The sequence below is a fragment of the Cajanus cajan genome, chromosome 10 (assembly GCF_000230855.2).
Source record: "Cajanus cajan strain Asha chromosome 10, NIPB_CcT2T_4, whole genome shotgun sequence".
Taxonomy (NCBI): Eukaryota; Viridiplantae; Streptophyta; class Magnoliopsida; order Fabales; family Fabaceae; genus Cajanus; species Cajanus cajan.
Window position 1 is genome coordinate 49,648,240 of NC_138526.1, and position 22,530 is coordinate 49,670,769.

The 22,530-nt window shown below is 33.1% G+C and overlaps 5 protein-coding genes across 5 annotated transcripts; 4 read left to right on the top strand and 1 right to left on the bottom strand.

Moving 5' to 3' along the window:
* Positions 1–888: 888 nt before the first annotated feature.
* On the top strand, positions 889–2,792 carry LOC109806656 (threonine synthase, chloroplastic). Its single transcript, XM_020369129.3, has one exon. The coding sequence runs from the start codon at positions 986–988 to the stop codon at positions 2,534–2,536; it is 1,551 nt and encodes a 516-aa protein (XP_020224718.1). The 5' UTR covers positions 889–985; the 3' UTR covers positions 2,537–2,792.
* Positions 2,793–4,415: 1,623 nt separating this feature from the next.
* On the bottom strand, positions 4,416–6,122 carry LOC109806555 (uncharacterized). Its single transcript, XM_020368997.3, has one exon. It carries the CDS (start codon positions 5,939–5,941, stop codon positions 4,625–4,627), a length of 1,317 nt encoding a protein of 438 aa, XP_020224586.1. The 5' UTR covers positions 5,942–6,122; the 3' UTR covers positions 4,416–4,624.
* A 3,459-nt stretch (positions 6,123–9,581) lies between these two features.
* Positions 9,582–14,978, top strand: LOC109805647 (U-box domain-containing protein 34). The gene is made up of 4 exons (XM_083065933.1): positions 9,582–12,426; positions 12,515–12,895; positions 13,003–13,722; positions 14,007–14,978. Exons 1-4 carry the CDS (start codon positions 12,337–12,339, stop codon positions 14,019–14,021), a joined length of 1,206 nt encoding a protein of 401 aa, XP_082922059.1. The 5' UTR covers positions 9,582–12,336; the 3' UTR covers positions 14,022–14,978.
* On the top strand, positions 9,940–12,238 carry LOC145949227 (U-box domain-containing protein 51-like). The gene is made up of 6 exons (XM_083064912.1): positions 9,940–10,096; positions 10,335–10,432; positions 10,629–10,750; positions 11,201–11,389; positions 11,799–12,096; positions 12,194–12,238. Exons 1-6 carry the CDS (start codon positions 9,940–9,942, stop codon positions 12,236–12,238), a joined length of 909 nt encoding a protein of 302 aa, XP_082921038.1.
* Positions 14,979–17,663: 2,685 nt separating the features above from the next.
* On the top strand, positions 17,664–18,796 carry LOC109806393 (mitochondrial import inner membrane translocase subunit TIM23-2). The gene has a single exon (XM_083065609.1). The coding sequence runs from the start codon at positions 17,809–17,811 to the stop codon at positions 18,373–18,375; it is 567 nt and encodes a 188-aa protein (XP_082921735.1). The 5' UTR covers positions 17,664–17,808; the 3' UTR covers positions 18,376–18,796.
* The last annotated feature ends 3,734 nt before the right edge of the window (positions 18,797–22,530 follow it).

Below are 22,530 nucleotides of genomic sequence, written 5' to 3' on the forward strand. Positions count from 1 at the left end.
TGGAATCTGCTGCTGTTCGTACGTTCTACTATAATTATTCACAAACCTAATCATGTTCTTCCACGTTAATCACTGATATTAATTACGAAAAAGAAAATTAACGCTTTTATAACAAAACCATCTAATAATATTGGTGAGACTTGGGAGTAGGTGAATGACAAGGTAGGAGTAGTGAATAATAATTCATCTTAAAAAAAATATATAAATGAGGATATGCATAAAATGCTAAGAGCAGTGCTACATGTACAACAAAACTTGTATAAAATTTTCATAATATTTCTTTTTCTCAATTCATCGTTAATAATATCTCTTTCAATAATTATCGTAAATCGTCCGGGAAAAGGTTATAGATGTAAAAAGTGCATATGGCCCAACCCAAATTATTTGTCGTCTTGTTCTATAAAAAGCAAGATGGATTGTGGAGTAAAATGTTTAATCTTTATAACACAACTTGCTTTGCCTAACTATTAATTAGACAAAAAAAATTGTTTACAATGCATGCATATATAAATTGTTATTTTTTAAAAAAAATTGTTAAAAGTTAAGATATTTCTGTTAATATTTTTTCCCATATATAAATTAATTTATTAGTAATTTAGTATAGACAATACATGCATATACTATTAATATAATACATTACAGTAACATTTCATATTTTAATCAATTTTTTTAGAAATAACTTTTAGTAAAATTACTTTATTCAATATGACTTTTTAGATATTAAATTTTATTGATTAAATTATTGAATATTTTGAAATAAACACAACGATCATGCGTATTAAATTTAGTGTAATTATGCAATCTTATAGTCATTTATTTTATAATTAAAAAAAAAAATTATATATCCCTGTAAAAAATATAAATAAGAATTAGCAGAAAACATAGATCCGAATTCCGAAGTGAGTCGCGGCGGCTCGCAAGTAATAAAAGGAGTTGGGTTGGCATTGGTTGAGTCGCTTAGGCATTGAATTTGAAGCAGCACTCCATGGCTTCCTCAACTCTGTTTCAGCCTCTCCCATTCTGCCTCAAAACCCCAAACCCCAACAAACCCAAACCCCAACCCCACCGCCGCTTCATCATCCGCGCCCAATCCCCTTCCGCTTCAGCCTCCGCCGCCAAGCCCCAGCGCCGCCCCGCCGACGAGAACATCCGCGACGAGGCCCGTCGCGTGAACGCCCCCCACGAGCACGGCCTGTTCTCGGCCAAGTACGTGCCCTTCAACGGCGACCCCTCCTCCCCGGAGTGTTACTCGCTGGACGAGATCGTGTACCGGTCCCAGTCGGGCGGGCTCCTGGACGTGCAGCACGACATGGAGGCCCTGAAGCGCTTCGACGGTCAGTACTGGCGCTCCCTCTTCGACTCCCGCGTGGGCAAAACCACCTGGCCCTACGGCTCCGGCGTCTGGAGCAAGAAGGAGTGGGTCCTCCCCGAGATCCACCACGACGACATCATCTCCGCCTTCGAAGGCAACTCCAACCTCTTCTGGGCCGAACGCTTCGGCAAACACTTCCTCGCCATGAACGACCTCTGGGTCAAACACTGCGGCATCAGCCACACCGGCAGCTTCAAGGACCTCGGCATGACCGTCCTCGTCAGCCAGGTCAACCGCCTCCGCAAAATGAACCGCCCCCTCGTCGGCGTCGGTTGCGCCTCCACCGGCGACACCTCCGCCGCCTTGTCCGCCTACTGCGCCTCCGCCGGCATCCCTTCCATTGTTTTCCTCCCCTCCAACCGCATCTCCTTGGCTCAACTCGTTCAGCCCATCGCCAATGGTGCTTTTGTCTTGAGCATTGACACCGACTTCGATGGTTGTATGCAGTTGATCAGAGAGGTCACCGCTGAGTTACCTATCTACTTGGCCAATTCTCTCAACAGTTTGAGACTCGAGGGGCAGAAAACCGCTGCCATTGAGATTCTTCAGCAGTTTGATTGGCAGGTTCCTGATTGGGTCATTGTCCCTGGTGGCAACCTCGGCAACATTTATGCATTCTACAAAGGCTTTCAAATGTGCAAGGAGCTTGGCCTTGTCGATAAAATTCCCAGGCTTGTCTGTGCTCAGGCCGCAAATGCTGATCCTTTGTATTTGTATTTCAAGTCTGGCTGGAAGGAGTTTAAGCCCGTCAAGCCCACCACCACCTTTGCCTCTGCTATTCAAATTGGGGACCCCGTTTCCATCGACAGGGCGGTTCATGCTTTGAAGAGTTGCGATGGGATTGTGGAGGAGGCTACCGAGGAGGAGTTGATGGATGCTATGGCTCAGGCGGATTCCACTGGGATGTTTATCTGCCCCCACACTGGGGTTGCTTTGACTGCCTTGTTTAAGCTTAGGAACAGTGGGGTTATCAAGGCTACGGATAGGACTGTGGTCGTCAGCACTGCCCATGGATTGAAGTTTACTCAGTCCAAGATTGATTACCATTCCAGGGATATCAAGGACATGGCTTGCCGCTACGCCAACCCACCCATGCAGGTCAAGGCCGACTTTGGATCGGTTATGGATGTTTTGAAGACGTATTTGCAGAGTAAGGCTCATTAGGTTAGCATTGCAAGTTTTGTTCCCCCTCCTGAGCTGATCATCATTATATTTACTGCTGCTGCTGCTACTGTATTTTGTCTTTTCTATTAGCTAGGTTTGAGTGTTGTAATAATCTGCTTGCTGCATTATGTATGCTGCTCTATATTGGGGCATGCTTAGATTTTGTTGTAGGTTTTCTTTGTTGAGCATTTGTCAGCTCCCATAGAAAATTGAATTGGATACAATGAGGAATGCATATTGTTGGCTTGTTACTGAATTCCAGCCACCCCCAATCCGAAGAGTAGAAAACATTTCCAAAATAATATTGTACCGTCCAGGTCAAAATCCGACTTGGCCTTCTACTCGGCATTAACCCGACTGGGTCCTCGGTATGGACCCAGTCGGTCGGAATCCGACCAGATTTGTTTCCCTTTAACCCCGCGCCATCATGATAAGAAACGGTTAGAAAAATCCCTTCATTCATGGGCCCAAGAGGCCCATGAACGATATCATAAAACCCAAAACCCTAGAGTTGAAGAGACCGATCACACTTTTGAATGCTCTGGCTTTGAGGCTTGACCTAGGAAAAAACCCTAGTCCACCCCTTGGCCGGAACAAATATGATTAAAACAAATCTCTTTCATGTTATGACGATGGCATTAACCTATAAGTGTGGGTGTTACCAAGCAACTCTCTGCTTTCTGTGAGAAATAATTAAATCAAGAGAAAGAGAATGACAGCAAAGGAGCCACATTGTTGGACTAAGTACTCGCTTCATTGCTAAAGTAGTCATATTATATTGAATTATGTGAAGGCAGCACTGCAGCAATATGTACTGATTGGTTGAAGCCACACATTGAGTAGTAGTCAATTTGGACACTTCATCTTCTACTTTCTTCACAAATGAATTTTTCTAAGACATCAAGTATAATACTATTTTATTGTAGGATATTTGCCTATAAAAGGCCATCCACTGTATCGTGTGATGGACTGATTGAGTTGAATGAAATATAGTGTGTTGAATACTTGAATACATCTCCTCTTCCTTCGTTTGTGTGCGAGTCTAGTTCACTGTTTTTACGTCCTATTGATATCGCATCGCAATCAAAGATTGGCACCGTGACTGCTGAATTGTTAGTTGAATTCAGTGTTTGTCGTGAAGTTGAGGTGAAGATCTTTTTTAAGATATTCAAGGTAATAGCGAATTGGAATTACGTAGCTTAGTACAACTTGACAAGTTGGTGAATTAGTGTATTGCTCGCTTCCTTTTAATTAGCCCATTGATATAATTTAGACTTTCTAATTCTGTGCACCATAATCATACTTGAAATTCCGGGCAAGTAATCTATTAGTCTTGGAAGATACTTCATCCAGTCCTCGCCCTTTCTGTTGTTGGGGTTATTTGTACACAAAAGGTTTCACAAGTAAACTAAAGATTATAGATTAATCTGGCAACCAAACAGTATAGTAACGAAAGTTTTTTTTTTTAGAATATTCCTACGGTTGTAAATTTATTTTACAGCAGTTAATATAGTTTCCTTTGGAAAGAAAATTCATGTGTGTTCCCAGCAATATTTTACAACACAATATAATCCATTACAATCTAGTAACTAATACAGAAGGCCACCATGCATTCTATAATATTTTTTTTTCAAGAGGAAATTACATAGAATTTTTCGTATAAGATTGAGTAAAACACTTCCCTTGTAATATACTGATCTTGCTGGAGTCTACAAACGGACCTACCTTAAACAGGAAAGTCTAGCTTAGCTCTATGTATGGTTTCACCGTTTCACGGATGGTCTGGGCAGAGTTTCTCTAGGTTCAAAGGAAGAATTGTAATATACAGAATGTGCTAACCATATAACATACAGAATCCAACAGTTATAAAGCCGCAACATCCAAAACTGAACATTTCAAGTGTGTATATACATTAAAAAAATATACAAAAATCATTTTATAAAATAACTAATCCTCCTATTCGTCTGTATGAATTTGGACTCGAATGCATACGTGAGAACAAAAGAATTCACTTCAGAACAACTCTCGAAAGAAAACAAAAACAAACTAATCAAAGAATGAAGACAAAACATTCACCAACTTCGCACCTTAAACTCCACTTGGTCCAGCTTTCGGTTTTGTAGAAGGGCGTAGATTGGACGTACCAATCCCCTGCTTCTCCTCCATTCTTAAACCGGATCTGAACCTTTCAATAAAAGTATCAGCATTGGTATCAACATCAGGGTTAGGATAAACCAACAAGATTCCAGATTCTTCACCATCTTCACTTCTTGGTGACTCCACAACTTGATCTTCTACATCCGGCGAACCACTACTCGAACTACTAATGCTATCTATTCTAACAAAGTCACCCTGCACCCGAAACTTCCACGCCGGCATCGTGAACGGCGGTGGTGGCGGTGGCGGAGGTATTGGGATCAAAGGCGACTCGTTACCAGTATCGACCAGATTTTCTTCCATGCCATAGAAATCCTCTCTCTTGTTTGATGCAACGATAGTAGTCACACCCCCATGAACCGGTTCGGTTTTGGATAATGAAACATGCGGCGACAAAGCAGAGTTTAGTTTCTTGTTCTCGCTTTTCTTTGAAGGAAACATATTATGAATAACTGAGGAAGTTTGAGGATGTAACGAAGAAATGCTCTTAACATTTTCAACGCTTCCTTGTCTTTGTTTCTTCTTCTTTCCCTTCAAAGATGTCAACAACTCTTTAGTTGCACTTGTTCTCTTATTCTTCTTTTGCTCGCTCCTCCTCTCCGCCGGAGCTGGCGTTGGCGGCGGAACTTCCTTCTTCACCACCTGTACGTTCGTGTCACTCTCTTCTTCTCCGACCTTATAACCGTTGATGTGCGTGTCGTCGTAAAACCGCCACCGTTCATCGGCGGCAAGCCACGGCGAGTCTTGGCGGAGATCCGGGTAGGAGTTGAAGCTCCTGAGCCTGTTATACGACTTATACGGCGTGAGATCAGAATCCTCGTACCATTGTGGCGGTGTTGGGGGGTTTGGTTTGTCGTACTCGTGTGGCGTGTCGGAGAAGCCTTCGCCGGTGTTCTTGCCGAGGAAGCCGCAGAGAATGGCGAAGAGGATAAGAAGCAAGTTGAGAGAGTCCCAACTCTTCTTCACCGAATTGGGTTTCAAAATGTTTGTGGCGAAAGAGTGCAACGTGGGAATGATGACCAACGTGAATGCAAGTGCGATCACCAGAATGCATATCAGAAGTGCCCCGGAGCTGAGGAACAGGGAGTAGGAACGGCGGAGGCGGCGGCGCCCGCCCCCGTTTTCCGTCCAGAAGGGTGGCGACGCATCTTCTTCCTCCTCCATTTGGTTTGAGACGTAACGTGTTTTCCAAGTTGGTGTGGACGAAAACGGTGTTTTTAATTCTCCAACACGATTGCTTTGGTTCATTCACCTTTCTGTGCTCTTCTCTTTGCTTGCTTCCTTATATAGACGTCATATAATATATATATATTTTTTATTTTATTTTATACTAATTTTACATTCTTTTTATAATTTTATGAAGAAATTAAAATACAAAATGCAATTTCTTCTGTTTATAACTAAGAACCTGTTGGCAATTCAGTGTTGTTGGCTGTGTTGCGGGAATGACAGGCGAATAGAAAAATGTTGTAAATCTATGCTATGCATGTGCACTTGAAATCGTCAAATTAAGACCAAAAACATTATTTTCATTTCATACTTGCAAACTATTACAAAGGACTAATCATTGGACTAACTCAATTCATGCCATATCACGTACTCACGTTACCTATCCATCAAGTTCATGATAATGTCATTGCGAATTTTCCGCATATGTTTTATTTTTTTAATTTTATTTTTTTGCATCACGCCCTGGACTTTGATATTAATATTGCACTTCCTGCTCTTACTTGTAAACATGACTTGCATGAAGATATTAAAATAAGTTGAGCTAGTCGTGGTATAAATAAAAAAGGAATAATTTAAATATAAAAAAATACAGTTTTTTTAACGAAAATAAATAAATAATTTCACTTATGCGCATCACAACAATATTAACAGTCATATCTTAATGTTAACGACAGAAATGAATGAGTTATTAAGTATAGAAACTAAAATTAATTTTTCATAATTTAAGTGACTAAAGTAATTAATAATTTATATATAATTGTAATTTGCAAGAGTAATTGAGGTTACATTTAAAAAGTATGGTATAGATTGTAGCAGACACTAGGTGGCCGTGCTTTCCGCGTTAGAGTCTCAACTCGTTGGATCTAAGGAAATTAATTTCGAGTGACGTAATTGCTTTAACATGGAAAGACAATGACAATTAACGAAAAACCTGAATAGGACTAATTAATGAGAAATGTTAATAACGTTGGAAAAACGTAAAAAAAAAACACAAGTGTAATATATAATCTTTGTTTTATGGCAATGGCAACATATGGACAGCTTGTGATTTTGTTGTTGGTGCTGATGAAAGAAACCAGCGTCTAATAAAATTGATGCCTGTTTTCAATTCTTTCGCCGCAAGCATTCACTTTGTGACGTTTTATTGCAATCTGTAGGGCATGTTTTCTGTATTTAGACATATCATTTAACTTTCTCTTTTAATTTATCCGGTTGGCCCTCCCTATGGGCTATGACCCTAAATACAAGCAACATTCTTTCGAATCTTCCTCTTTTTATTAAAAAAAAAATGAATTTTAATTATAATATATCAATCTAAAAAAATTTATGCTGTTATTTAATATAAATTATTGTATATATCATATTATTATTTTTATGATTATTATGTAAAAGATATATTTATAACAATTTTTTTAATTTGATTGACAATATATGTTATATTATCAGTATATAAAATTACACCTTGAAAATTTATTCAAAGGAAAATGTTTCTTGTACATTTTTAATATTATATATATATATATATATATATATATATATATATATATATATATTGTTTGAGATAAAGGGAAAATAGTTTAGTGGAAAGTATATTTCTCTCATTTTAACATCCAAAAAATAATGTAATAATAGAATAATGAAATTTTAGGCATTAGTTGTAGTTCGTGGAGAGGTAAAATTACCAAATTTATTTTTCTTGTATTGAACATCAATGTTCAAAATTATTTAAGTAAAATTGTTAGTACAAATAAATAATTGGAAATTTATATTTCTTAATTAAAGATGTACTATTTTTGGCTGAAAGATGAAATCGTGATTAAAAATATCATCTTACCATTAAAATAGATTAAGTCGATGAAAACAATATACTTATTAGTTATTAAAAAAATAATAAAAAATTGTTGACATAAGTGGTTCAATACTAACTTGTACGTACTCTTTAACGAAAAATTAATATTCAATATTTGATTTGAATATAAGGTTGTGAATAAAAATATCATTTTATCTAAGAGTCATGTGGTAGAAATAAGTTATATTTGTTTATTAAAAAATAAAATAAAATATTTAAGTGAAGACTACATATATAGCCGAGAGTCGGGAGGCGTGAAAACTAGACAGGTTAAATTTCATTCTTCTTTTCCAAGAAAAAGGAAACCTCTTAGAAGAAGGAATCCTTCAAATACAAAATTAAAAATTGACTTTGAATATAGATTTAACAGTTGCCATTTCGCTGTTCAGTATAATTTAGAGGATAAAATTAATAAATCATTGATTAAAAAATAATAATTAAAATTCTAATAAAATGTATAAGCATCTCTATATGTAAATTTCTTACGGATAAAAAAATATGCAAATTAGTAAAAATTTGTATATTAATATTGCATAATTATTTAATTATTTTCATTATCAACATTAATTATAAAATATATATTTTTATATAAATAAAGTTAAAATTAGTATAAATTTTAAGATAATTATTATAAAATTCAAAAAATTTATCATATATGATATTTACCCTATCATACTCAAATTTTCTGTTTTCATTCATAAATACTGTTAATTATCTAGATTTTTTTTATTTATGAGAATGAGACTATAATGAATTGGATTCTCATCATGTGATGCGCTAATGTTTACTCACATGGTGGTTACAAAATTGTTCTTCTGATGTACACACGCTCTAAATCTTTAATTAATTTGTATTTTGTAAAATTATCAATTATATTAGCCTAGTTTAAACACGGAATGAGAATCATATGGTGCTTTTCCAAGAAATACTATATTGTCATCAGAGTTTTTAGAAGAAGAAAAAAAGAGAGAGGTATATTTAGATGTTTGCATCAACATCACGTGGTAGTTTCTCATGAATATGTTATTACCATTAGAGTCTTCAAAAAAAAAGGCGAGTTTTTAGTTACGAAATATTCATAAGATACATAGTCTATTTTATACTTAAAATCGTAATTTAAATATTAGATAATTTAATTAAAAAAATATAAATTACTACTTATGTCAATCAATATTAATCTTAGTAACACTTTTCATAAGATATATATAATACCGAAAATGCTAATGACAATAATATCATTGAGACAAAAATTTTCATTACAGTTTTACAAGAAATATTAGTATATATATACTACACACTATTGGTCTATTTCATGCGAAGTATACGTGTCATAATTTTTTGAAATTCAATAAAAAAAATGACGTCATAGCTATTATAATCTATTTATTTATAAAACATATGAAAGAATTTAAAAAGTATGTCTTTTGTCATTATACCAACGTATTCTTTTTTGAGAGTTAAAGTTTTATTTTTGTCAAAATCTATAAAGATCTCTCTATCATTAAAGTACGAGTATGTTTTATAAGTTATTATTTTTTCTTTATTTTATTGATGTGAGACTTATTTCTATTTCAACACATATTTATGTTTAAAATTAATCATATATACACTATTAGTGTAAAGTTTTTTTACATTAACAATCAATCATATTTTTTAATAGTGTCATGTCATTTGCTTATTTAATGAACTAAAAATAAAATAAAATAATTTAAAAGATATGATTGGTTACCAGTGTAAAAAAATTTACACTCACAGTATATATAGATGATTAACCTTATGTTTTTTATAAAATATTTTGTTTATTTATTTATTTTGTTGATATTAGCATAGTTAGGTTCTACTAGGTCTCTTAATCATGTTTGTCTTGTCAATTAACCTTGTGTTGTTCTCTCATTAATTTCAAGCAAGCATCACCGGTCCAATTCCAATCATGGGTTATATGATTGCAGATTGAATATGCTAAAGTTGGGTTTACGGTTGCATCCAACTCAGGTATATTTTAGAGAAGTAACCAACTATTGTTTTGTTTGGAACAAGTTAATGTACAACATTCTTCAGGTGTATTCCCGCCAAAAATAGTAAAAAGGTTCTAAACCTCGTAGACGAGAATTAATGAGATAATAACCAAACCATATTAGTTATTGTCACACACCATCATCTCCCAACTATGGATTCAAAGGTGGTGGAAGAAGAAGAGTTGACCATCATCGCCATTGATGGCGACAAGAACAGCCAACATGCTGTCAAATGGGCTGTGGAACATCTCTTGAAGAAAAACTCCTCTTGCACCCTCATTCACGTCACAACCAACAACTTGTTTCCCAGTAGCTACCCTTTTTCTCTTCACCTCCATTATTATATTGTGCAGAACAATCATATTCATATAATATAGTATTATTTTTTTATGATTATCTCTTTATCACGTCATTTAATATATTTTAAACTTTTTTTAAAAATTGCATAAAATGTTGTACAAGTATTGTATCCTATTATATATGCCCTCCTCGAATTCATCAGGATGTATGACTCACTTTTTTATTTTTTTTTATTTGGTTTATACAGATAATTTTGAGGCTCTCCCTAAACAAAGTCGTCCACCAACTGAAGACGAATTGCAACAATTTTTTCTTCCCTTTCGAGGATTTTGTGCTCGAAAAGGGGTATGGTCATGTTCGTGCTTATAATTGTTTTACCTATAAATAAAGCACATTTTGAAGTCACCTATGTGCTAAAATTAATTTAGTTTCTCTACTGAAGTTCTCATGTTTAAACTCTCCAATGCTTACTTTTAATTAAATTAAATGGATGTAAATATCATATGTACAAGTTTATGATTATAGACGTGGGATATTTCAGATCGTAGCTAAGGAGTTAGTCCTGCATGGTGTTGATGTTGCAAAAGTGCTTACTGAGTACATCATTCACAACTCTATCAACAATATTGTTGTTGGCGCGTCTCGTTGGAATGCTTTTATAAGGTTCTTCTCTTTCTCTCTCACATACTACCACATGCAATTTGGAGCACATATATATTCTTCTCAACAGTGCTAAAGTGATCGAAAATTTAACTAGAAATCATAAGGGGCTACACAAAAGATTTAGCAATAAAAAGTTGAATTCTCTTTAGTAAACGTCTAGAATATATATCCCGGACACTGTATGCTCTGTATACAAAATGTTATTACCATATTTTGGAAATTTATATAAATTGAAGCCATTTATCATTAACAATTACAAGGTATTTTCCCTTGCCATAGTTAACAAAAAAAATAGCTTATATGACATTGATTCATCTGGAAATGGCAAGAAACAACTCAACACATTTTTAGTGCTTCTGAAAAATTGGTTTATTATATATTTTTATAAGCTTTGAGGAAAGGAGTTTTTATGTCTCTTTCATGAAATCGTCTTGCTAATGCCGAGTACAGGAAATTTAAAGATGTAGATGTGCCAACAAGCTTAATCAAGTACGTGCCAGAGACTTGCGCGATTCATGTTATATCAAAAAGAAAAGTGCAGAATATTCGACCAGCATGTCAATCTAAAAATATTAGTATCGCACCATCAAAATCTTTGAAAGACATAAAGGGAAGATATGAGCCCGAAGTTTTAAACAGGTGTGTGCACAAGTTTTACACTGATAACTTGATGTTGATGAACCACATAATTGTTATTATGGACTTGTGCATGATAGTTATGAATCTTCCTAAATATGTGGTATACATGTTCACATTAATGAATTTACATGTAAAAGTATGATTAACAACTCTTTGTGTCTTCAGTTCTTCACATTTTAAAAATAAGTTTACAGATTTTTTTACTGAAAATTAATTAATTATTGACAGTTAAACTCTTAGACAAACTATTCTTAACAAGTCAATTGATTAATGTTATCAGAGACATAGGAGAGAATAGGGATGGGGGAGAGAATAATAGGTTTTCCATTTCTATAAATTTCTTGCTTAGCTGCGCAGGTTTTGGTGCTTACTAGATGTTCTTGTATTTTTTACACTTTTATTTATACAGAAAATCAAAATCATTAAAGTATGGATTTTGGCAAGGCTCAAGCAATGATGGGGTATTTTTTGGTCAAAACAAGGATCCTACACAGGTGACACCACATATAACCAATGGAGAGACTACTTCTCCAAAACTATCAGATGAAAGCTACTCCTCACAAAATTCATCCGATCGAAGTTCCCTAACCGGTGACACTCCAAGGCTACATGGTGATCAATTGACCGAGACATTACATGAAAACCAAGATGTAGTCCAAAACTCGGACAATTTAATTTGTAGGAGCAATTCTTCTAAAAAGTCCACAGTAAGTAATACTGCATTACATAATTTTATATCACATGACCACTCTTTTTTCATAATTTTACTTCTTGCAACACTATAATTTTGCATATGCATTTCAGAATCAAAACATAGACAAGGAATTTGGCTATTTGGATTTGCCTTAGTTTCAATTTTAAATGTTGCAAAGGCTTTGAGATTTTCTTACATATTTCCTTTCACAAGTGGATGATTAAGCTTGGTTATCTTACAGAAAAGCTTGGAGATGGAAATAAAGAAACTAAAACTAGAACAGAAGGGAGAGATAAAGAAGTGTAGTTCAACCTGCAAGGTAGCTGCAACAACAAAACAGAAGGTAATGTAGTGTTATAAATTCTACCTCAATGGCTTTCAGCATAGTACACCGAAGATGATAAATTAAAAGACTGGTTTTTATCATTTAGGCAATAAAGCTGGAAAATTTTAGGCAAGAAGAATGGGACATAGAAAAGGCTAGGCTTGCTGAAGAGACTTTGGAGTCAACTGAAATGTCAAAACGCATGGCAGAAATCAAGAGCCAGAAAGGAAAGCAAACCGAAACAAGAGCCATACACGAGGAAGAAGAAAGGAACATAACATTAAATGCAAGTGCACCCGACAAACCTCTATTTAAAAGATACAATATTAAAGAAATTGAAGTTGCAACTAATTACTTTGACAATGACCTCCAAATTGGTGAAGGGGGATATGGACCTGTTTTTAAAGGAGTGCTTGATGACATTGATGTTGCTATTAAGGCCCTCAGACCAGACATAACTCAAGGGGAGAAGCAATTTCATCAAGAGGTAAACACATTTTTCTTTTGCATGAAAACATGGAGCATCATAAATGCATGAATATTATAGTTTAACAAAATTTTCAATTGACATTTCTTTATTTGACAACATGTCAGGTTACTGTTTTGAGCACAATAAGACATCCGAATATGGTTAAACTTCTAGGTGCTTGTCCAGAATTCGGATGCCTTGTATATGAATATGTGGAAAATGGAAGCTTAGAAGACCGACTCTTCCAGAAAGATAACACTCCAACAATTCCATGGAAAGTTCGATTCAAAATAGCATCAGAAATTGCCACTGGCCTTCTTTTCCTTCACCAAACAAAGCCTGAGCCGATTGTGCACCGTGATCTGAAGCCAGCAAACATTTTGTTGGACCGAAACTATGGAAGCAAGATCACTGATGTGGGTTTGGCGAGGCTAGTTCCTCCAAGTGTAGCCAACAAAACCACTGAATACTACAAGACAACTGCAGCTGGTACATTTTGCTACATTGACCCAGAATATCAACAAACAGGACTATTGGGTGTAAAATCAGACATATATTCATTAGGTGTAATGTTGCTACAAATTATCACTGGAAAGCCTCCTATGGGTGTGGCTCACCTGGTTCAGGATGCCATAAACAAAGGTGAATTCAAAGAGGTGCTTGATCCAAATGTGACTGATTGGCCCCTTGAAGAGACTTTATCATATGCTAGGTTGGCTTTGAAGTGTTGTGAGATGAAAAAACGAGATAGACCAAACCTTGCTTCTGTCATTTTGCCAGAGTTGATTCGACTCCGAAATCTAGGAGAAGTAGCCATTGACATTGATATTGTATCCGCCAAACAGGTTAGTAACTTAGTAAATTTAATTATGATATAACTTTCATTCACTATCATAAGTGTCATTAGTGGTGTTTTTCCGATCAGAATCAGTTCATTTTGGTAATATACGTAATAAATTAATTATATGTCAACACGAATTATCAAGATAAAATTTTAGTTCTAGTTAAAAAATAATATCAAAATTAATTCTTCTAGTATCTAAGTTTTATCCATTTAATTAATGCATTATGCCAAAAAACTTTCCATGAAGTTCCTCTCAAATTGTAATTTTCTATCATGTATAATCAGGAAGGAAATGAATAACAATCTTAATATGGATATGGAAAATTCAAAGTAGATCCATATAAGAAGGTATCAACTGGCCAAGTCTGCACACAACATGTGGAACATCGTACGTGTTTTCTGGAAACATGACCTCTCACCATCAATTGGGAAACATGTTGGAAAGGTGAATGTGAAGGATGTTTATCAAGGCTGCTGGTCATTTGTATGTGGCTCAAGTTTATTGTCTCTGCAAAGTTTAATTGCCATTTAAAAGAAACGTTTTTCTCATAAGGCATGAGTTTCTCTAATTAATTAATGTCTTGTTTCTTATACTAATGATCTAAAGAGGACCCATTTTCATGTTGTTAATCTTTTTTTAATTATATGGGGATTCTAATTAATCAAAGAAAGAGACAAAAAGAACCATTCTGTTATCACCTATAAACACTCTTATCTTTGTTCACTTTGTTCACTTTGTTCATATACTTCAATATATAGTGTTATCAGTTTATCAAACTGTCATTATATGTTTCTATAAATATGAATTAATATTAATTTATTATCGATTTCGTTGATAACTAATTTTTTTTAAATATGATTATACATTTTTAATAAAATTTTTCCTCTCAATCACTTTTGTATCGGTAGTATTTATAGTAGTAAGAAATCTATTTGTATTATTTTTTAAATATTTTAATATATTAGTTAGTTCACTGACTTATTTGATTTAAAATAAATAAATAAAATGAGCCACTAGACATGCTTTTTCAAGGAACTATTTAAAAAAAAAAAAGTGCTAACTTTAAAATTTTTAATTCGAATAGCTGTGTTCAAAAAAAATTAACAGACAAGTTAATTAAGTTATAATATTTAGTAAAACTAACTATCATTGATTAGTGTAAAATTGTGGGAAGAATCATGGATTTATTTAATTATTTAGTCTTTATACACGTGTGTTAAAAAAAATTAGAGTTTATACCTAAAAATTCCATGTTTAATTTTAATATCTATACGAGTAGTATTTTACGCTTTAATATGTAAAATTGTTATTACTTAGATAGGCATTAAAATGTAAAATTGTTAAATACATGGAGTAAAAAGAAAAATTAATTCATGTAGAATGACCAATGGTTAATTAAAAAAGTATTGATAAGGCAAACAAGCTCACACTAGTAAAAAGAATGCTTTTAATGTAATATGCATGAAATTAATATAACAATGAAATTTACATCAAATTTACCACATAATTAAAATTAGGATATTATCATTTCTTGTTTAAAAAGACATTATCATTTCTCATGAAAAATTAATTAATTAAAAATATTAAATTTTAATGTTAAATGAAAAAAATGACACGCCTTATTTAGGGATTTCCTTTTTGTCATTGTGATATAAATTTTTGGGTTAAATATGTTTTTTATCTTCTAAAATTTGACTTTATTTGATTTTAATTCGTAAAAAAAAATCTTAATTTAATCCTTTAAATTTATATAATATCTATTTTTATTTTTTATAGACATTGTTAATTTTTATTATTGAAATAAGTCACCTCAACACACAAATCATTATTTATTGACATAACTTTTTTAATTTAAAATATTAATTATTTTATGATTAAGTTAAGATTTATCATAAAATCTAATTTTACAATTAAAACTTTTCATTATTCATTCTCGGACCAAAACATGAAAGTTCTAGAAGTGCTCAATTTTATTTATTATTTTTTTTATTCTGCTTTCATCCTCACTTGAGAAAGTCAAGTACCACTTGTTTCTAAAAGGTATTACTTTAAAGTTCATAGAGGGAGAAAAATGAACATTGTTTAGAGTATTAGCACATTGAGATTCAAGTGAAACAATATCATTGAAAATTAGGAATTTGAAATTTGGAGGATTGTCGATGAAAGCATGAAAATGAACGTTTATGGACACAATGGAAAAAAAAATCTTATTTTGAGTTCATGAGAAAATTTTATTACAATTTGATTGGAGACTCTTTGTTCAAGTAAAAAAGAAATTATCGAAACCTCCATACTTACATTTGAGTAGATAGTAAAAATATTTAAATGCAAAATTAGTTTTTATCATAAAACTTAACTTAATCCTAAAATAATTAAAATTTTAAATTAAAAAAAAATCATGTCAATAAAACTTATGGTAATTTAGATGTTGAAATTGTCTATTTTAACAACACAAGTTAACATTATTTAAAAATTGATTAAAATAGATATTATATAAATTTAGAGATTTTTTTTGAGCGACTAAAACCAAATAAAACTAGTTTTTGGAAGACCAAAAATATATATTTTTTTTATAAAGTATGAAATGAAAACTTAGATTATAAAAAAAGGATATTGTGGATTTTCAACCCATAAACTTACATAATTTTTTTTTATTTAATACGAAAAAGTTAGATTTTCAATCTCATAAAAATATTTTTGTGGGATAAAAATGATTATTAAAAAGTATATATCTGAAGAATTTTTTTAAATAACTACTAAACATACAAAATCAAGATTTTCAATTTAAAATTCGTAAAAATATCATGCATATCAAATAAAGATGTAAGTAGGTACGAATAACCTGTAAACTCAAACTATTACAAACTAACTCAATAAGTTTAAATCAAATTTTTTTAGTATTTAGGTACAACCTAATCCAATCTTATCAAAATTTGGTATTGTATGGGATGGATAATAAATTTTGTATTTTTAACCTATCATCTAACCCGACCTGATTATAGATAATAATAATAATAAGTTAGTGTGATAACATTATAACAATAAAATATATTTATTTTTAATTTTATTCTATTTTAATGTTAGTTGTTTAAGTCAATAATAATGTAGTAAATTAAAAAAATTATTTTAAAATCTAATTTGTATTATTGTTTTATCAATGGACAATATTGTATTTATAATAAAATATCAAATATTTTATATTAATTGTGAAATATTTAAACTTTTATAAAAAATAAATAAATTCAATTATATTAATTTGATTGACTCAATTCTCTCTGATTTATTCATGATCAAATTGAATTGATTGAATTTAAAAAAAAAAAGAATACATAAACTCAATTCAAATCCAACCCGTTATATTTTCATCATATCAAATAACAGATTTATCCATATAAGATCCAACTCAACAAACATATACTCAATCGAATTTTCTTAATTTTTGAGTTCGACCTAATCCAATTTTATTAAAATTTGATATTGTATGAAATGAGTAATGAATTTTGTATTTTTAACCTATGATCCAACAACCCTAACCTGTGATCCATCTCAACCCAATTATATATATATATATATATAATAAATTAGTGTGATAATATTTATTTTTATTTAATTTATATTATTATTTTATTCATTGACAATATTATATTTAAATTTTTATAATAAAAAAATAAATAATTTTAATTATATTAATCTAATTGACGTAATTCAATCTAAGTTGTTTATGATAAAATTAAATTGATTGAATTTAAAAATAAATAAATAAATATAATCCAAATCAATCCATTATATTTTTATTAGATCAAATAACATGTTGATCCAAACAACTCCTTAATTTAAATATCAAGTTTCTTATTCTTTGTATTTTTCATGGGACAAAAGAAAAGAGCAAGAAGTTTCTCGTTTCCGGTTGGACCGAAAATAAAAAATATAGCCGAATCAGACCGGGTCCCTAACGTGCCGCCATAGTCCAAACGAGAACATAACTCTCCTCCACACAGCACACAGCACACAGCACACAGCACACAGCGTGGTGTTCAAAATTCTGTGAAACCCTAACCCTAACTGAAGCGTCTGGAAGCCTCTGCAATGGCGTACCAGACCCCCGATCAAGATTCAGGATCCGACCCCAAGACCCCCACGCGCCTCTACAACCCTTACAAAGACCTCGAAGTCCCCATTCGCAACCTCTACCACCTCCCAACCTCCCCCGAATACCTCTTCGTCGAGGAGGCTCGCCGCAAGCGCCGATCCTGGGGCGAGAACCTCACCTTCTACACCGGCTGCGGCTACCTCGCCGGCGCCGTTGCCGGAGCCGCCTCCGGCCTTGTTGACGGCGTCAAATCCTTCGAGTCCGGCGACACCACCAAGCTACGCATCAACCGCGTCCTCAACTCCTCCGGCCACGCTGGCCGCGCCTGGGGAAACCGCCTCGGCGTCATCGGCCTTCTCTACGCCGGCATCGAGAGCGGGATCGTGGCGGCGCGGGACACCGACGACGTCTGGAACAGCGTCGCCGCCGGACTCGGCACCGGCGCGCTGTACCGCGCCGCGAGAGGGGTGCGATCGGCGGCGGTGGCGGGTGCCGTCGGCGGCGTCGTGGTTGGAGTTGCTGTTACGGCGAAACAGGCGCTGAAACGCTACGTACCGATATGAGGACGCACTTTGTGTGAGCTCTTAATATTTTTTTTATTTTGTGTTACTATCAATTTTGAGCGATTGTTGGGGTATAAGCATTGTTATACCAGTATGTGGCAGTGATGCTGTTGCAAACAATTGGTTTTTATTATTACGCATATTTTTTCAGCTTGATTATGGCTAACCTTTCTAATGTAATTTGTCGAATCATCTTGCATGAATAATTGGGACGGCTTTAATGCTGGATATACAGTATTTAGTATATGAAATTTTGTTCCTCTGTCACTGCATAGAACTGGAAGATTGTGTAAAAGAGGTCACAGAAGATGTTGTGGTACATGGTTTGATAGAAGTGGAGTGGTTAGTCAACTTTCCAGTTTTATATTTGTGTTCTTGGAAGTTAGAATTAATGAATTCAAGGAATTTGCGTTGTAGACTATACTATGTTCTCCGATATTAGACTAATGCACTGGTTATTCCGGTGGTATGCCAAGGGTCAGTGTAATAGTTTATTTATCATTAGGTGATTTATGGTGGAATATCATTGGAGATTTTTTGTTTTGCAAGTTTAGTTTGGGTATGCATTTGTTAATTGTTATGCGTGGGCTTTGCATCGTGCAGTCATGTTTCTGTGTCCTTATATCTTCGTACATATTGGGAAACTAGAGAGTTTTGTGTTCAATCTTTATTTAAATGATTTTATGGTAGCTAATAGTTTATTGTTAATGACTGGTGTGTCATTTGTTCGGGTATTTTATTATTTAGTTGAAAGAAGACATTTCTCTTTATGAGATGATAAAACATATGCTGTTGTGCTCTAGTTTGATTACATGTTACTTATAAGGCTGTTGATTGTTAGATCTTTAATGTGTGAATCAAATGAACTGTCTTCATCGTGGAACAGTTTTCCCAAGAAAAGAGTGTTTACATACAGAATTAGTGTTTTGGCAGTTGATGCGATGTTCTTCTTGAATTTAATCACCACTTACAGATGCTATTTTCATCCTTGTAGTTTAGCTTTCCTTCATAACTATCATGGATTCTAATCTTGTCATGTGTAAACTTCTAATTGGTAATGTGGCCGACACATGTGAATTATGATGCAATGACTATGAGCACATAAACAAGCTACTACTCTATTAACTACCCCAATATTTTACCTCTTTATTGATGCTATTTTTGTATATTCTATTGCTCAAACCAAAGCTATAGAAGTATTCATTCAGCTTTTCTGTGTACAATTACCCGTTATGGCTTCTTGCTTGTTGTTGCTAGGTGTTATTTAGGGATAGAATTGACTGAAGAAAATTTTCCGAGTAAATGATTGCTTTGGTTGGTTTTCAATAGAAGGGATGGATATCTGCATATATGTTGTTATGTATTGTCTATTAGCACGGATGGACTTTTTTTTTTACTCCCTCTTATGTTCTCTTGTCTTATCTATGGCTCTATGCAACTCCAGTTTGGCCTGTGTATCCTGCTAGATTTTGAAATTCGAACCCTATTGCCACAATTGTACACACAACTTTTAACATGACCATAAAAATTTGAACTCACAAAAATATAGTAAAGCCTGTGTTGTTGTTTGTCGCATGGATTTCTTAACTTTGTACTTTTCATACTGAAGTTATTTTTCTACTTTATTTAGTAACTTGCTGTTACCTTGGAGGATACCTGTCTGTCTCCTATGGGATTGGATTTAGGGGGTGGGTAGACGGACCTGGGTCCGCGGACCGGTCTGTAAGTTCGTGGATTTCGCGGATAACGGGCCCGTTTTTTTTAAATTTGTATGACTATGTCTAATTTTTTAGTCCGGGTCCGCGGACCGGTCTGTAAGTTCGCGGATTTCGCGGATAATGGGCTCATTTTTTTCAATTCCGTATGACTGTCTAATTTTTGAGCCTGGCCTGTGAAGTTCGCGGACTTCGCGGATTTAATCCGCGGGCTCGCAGGCTAGTCGGTGGACTTCACTAATTAATATTTTTAAATATTATGATTTTAATATTAAGTTGTGTAATTTTTTAAATTATTATGACATTAAAATTATGTTTAGTTGGTATGTATTTATCATTTGAATTACTTTTATGATATTTTGATGTTTTTATTATTGAAAGTTTGGTACTATTATTTAAGTATTTGTAATTATTTTTATTTTAATATTTTAATATTTAGTATTTTAAACTATTTTAACTATTGATAAATTTTAGTATGATAAAATTTAGCTTATAAATAAAAAATATTTTCTTTTTCTAATTTTATGTATTTTTATTTTTTAAAAACTTATTTTTTTAATCATTATTTAGGCTCGTAGACTGGTCCGTTATATGTGGATTTTGGCGGGTCGGATACAGACTTAAAAAATAAGTCCATTTATTTTACGGACCGGACTTATCCGGCCCGTATAAAATGTGGGCTTTACGGATTGGGCCTTAAACGGACCGGACCGGTCCGTATACCTACCCTTTGTACTTCTCAGACGGGTTTATACGGTCATGCTCATTTTTGTTTATAAATTAAGCTCTTTGGTTGATTATTACAGTTTAATAGCTGTAGCTAATCCTACCTAGTGGGAAAAGGCTTTGGTGATTGTTTGGGTCTAGTATTATAGCTTACCTTTTGCCAATAGTGTTATACTACTGTCGTGCTCATAATTTGATGAATGATATTGGTAAATTATCTTGATTGGGATCTGGTTTTGTTCATGTAGTCTGTAGATGCATTCAGAATATTTTAATCAGGTTGCACTATAAAAAAGGATGCCTTAATTACTAGCAAATTCGTTAGCTCCGGTATGAAATTCAGAGAAATAGAATAAAATTAACAGCAACTTAACCACTAATGTAATATCGATGACATAATTTTATTTCAAACGAGATTAATTGATATTTTTTGCCCATGGAACTAAAGTGAATTTGTCACGATCTATAATTATTAACGAGTTTGTATTGGAACTAAAGTGAATTTCTTACGATCTATAATTATTAACTTGTTTGTATTGATTTAAAGGAAGAAAACAGAAAATGAAGAATGGTGATAGAGAGAAATTATGGTCATGTAAATGTCAACTGTTTTTTTTTTGTTCGCAAGATCTCTAATTTTATTTTGTACTTTTTTTGCACAAGGGCCTATCAGGTTGAAGACCAATTTCAATTTGCTCTTGCAATATTTGTCTTCTGTAAAGTGCATTTAGAAAGAAACTCTTGACCTTTTTTGGTTCAGTCGGGTTTTTAATGCCAAATTCACATTTTAAATATTTAAATCAGAATTAAAGCAACAATAATCTTGTTTTACACTTATTTATATACTAAAGGATGAACCCAATTAAAGCAATAACTGTCTTGACTTATACTTATTATACACTATAGGTTGAGCCCGTTTTAGACATCTGCTAGTGTTAGAATTTCGGGACGTTATCTAAAGACGGGATTGCTTTTCAAAAGCAGTTGGTTCAAAACAAAGATTGTTTATACTTTATACTGTCTTTTTTGATGATGCAAAGTTAAAACAGTTGTAATGGTGATCAAGGCCGGAGTCAGAAATTTAGCTTAAGGTGGTCAATATTTTATTTAATTTTAATATCTTTTTAAGAAAATTCTTCATTAAATAAAAATATTTTTTTTTATCTCAACATAAACTATTTATTATAATTTACATGTTAAAAATGTTTTTATTCTAAATTTTAATTATAATATAATTTATATATTAAAAATTATTTATTATAATTTTCTTGTATGAAATGAGTGTTTGTCCTTTGTATTATATATGTTAAAATATTAGTTTAATATAAATTTAATAAATGAGATTAATTTGATCATGTATATAAAATCATTTTAACAATTTATTAATTTTATCAAAATTAATTTATTAATCATACAATTTCAAGAATCAAGAAGTTGGGTCATTACGAGAAATTCTTCAAAATTAAATAATTAAATAAACATATTATACATTTTACATTAATCTAATAAAATATAATAAATCGTATTATATTACTTTTAGGAATGTACTGGAGGTGGAGTTAACGGAGATTTTGCTAAATCTATTATCCAATCAAATCAAATTACTTTGATTTGGATTAAGTTGGCTGGGTTTACAATTTTTAAAATTAAATTATTTTGATCTCCTTATTTTGTTAATTACTTCAATTTAGTCTATTTATTATTAAAAAGTCTA

Coding starts and splice junctions, on each gene's coding strand:
- LOC109806656 (XM_020369129.3), top strand. CDS start 986: ATGGCTTCCTCAACTCTGTTTCAGCCTCTCCCATTCTGCCTCAAAACC.
- LOC109805647 (XM_083065933.1), top strand. CDS start 12,337: ATGGAAATAAAGAAACTAAAACTAGAACAGAAGGGAGAGATAAAGAAG. Junction 12,427..12,514: donor CTGCAACAACAAAACAGAAG/GTAATGTAGTGT, acceptor TTTATCATTTAG/GCAATAAAGCTGGAAAATTT. Junction 12,896..13,002: donor AGAAGCAATTTCATCAAGAG/GTAAACACATTT, acceptor ACAACATGTCAG/GTTACTGTTTTGAGCACAAT.
- LOC109806393 (XM_083065609.1), top strand. CDS start 17,809: ATGGCGTACCAGACCCCCGATCAAGATTCAGGATCCGACCCCAAGACC.
- LOC145949227 (XM_083064912.1), top strand. CDS start 9,940: ATGGATTCAAAGGTGGTGGAAGAAGAAGAGTTGACCATCATCGCCATT. Junction 10,097..10,334: donor AACCAACAACTTGTTTCCCA/GTAGCTACCCTT, acceptor TGGTTTATACAG/ATAATTTTGAGGCTCTCCCT. Junction 12,097..12,193: donor ATTCTTCTAAAAAGTCCACA/GTAAGTAATACT, acceptor TATGCATTTCAG/AATCAAAACATAGACAAGGA.
- LOC109806555 (XM_020368997.3), bottom strand. CDS start 5,941: ATGAACCAAAGCAATCGTGTTGGAGAATTAAAAACACCGTTTTCGTCC.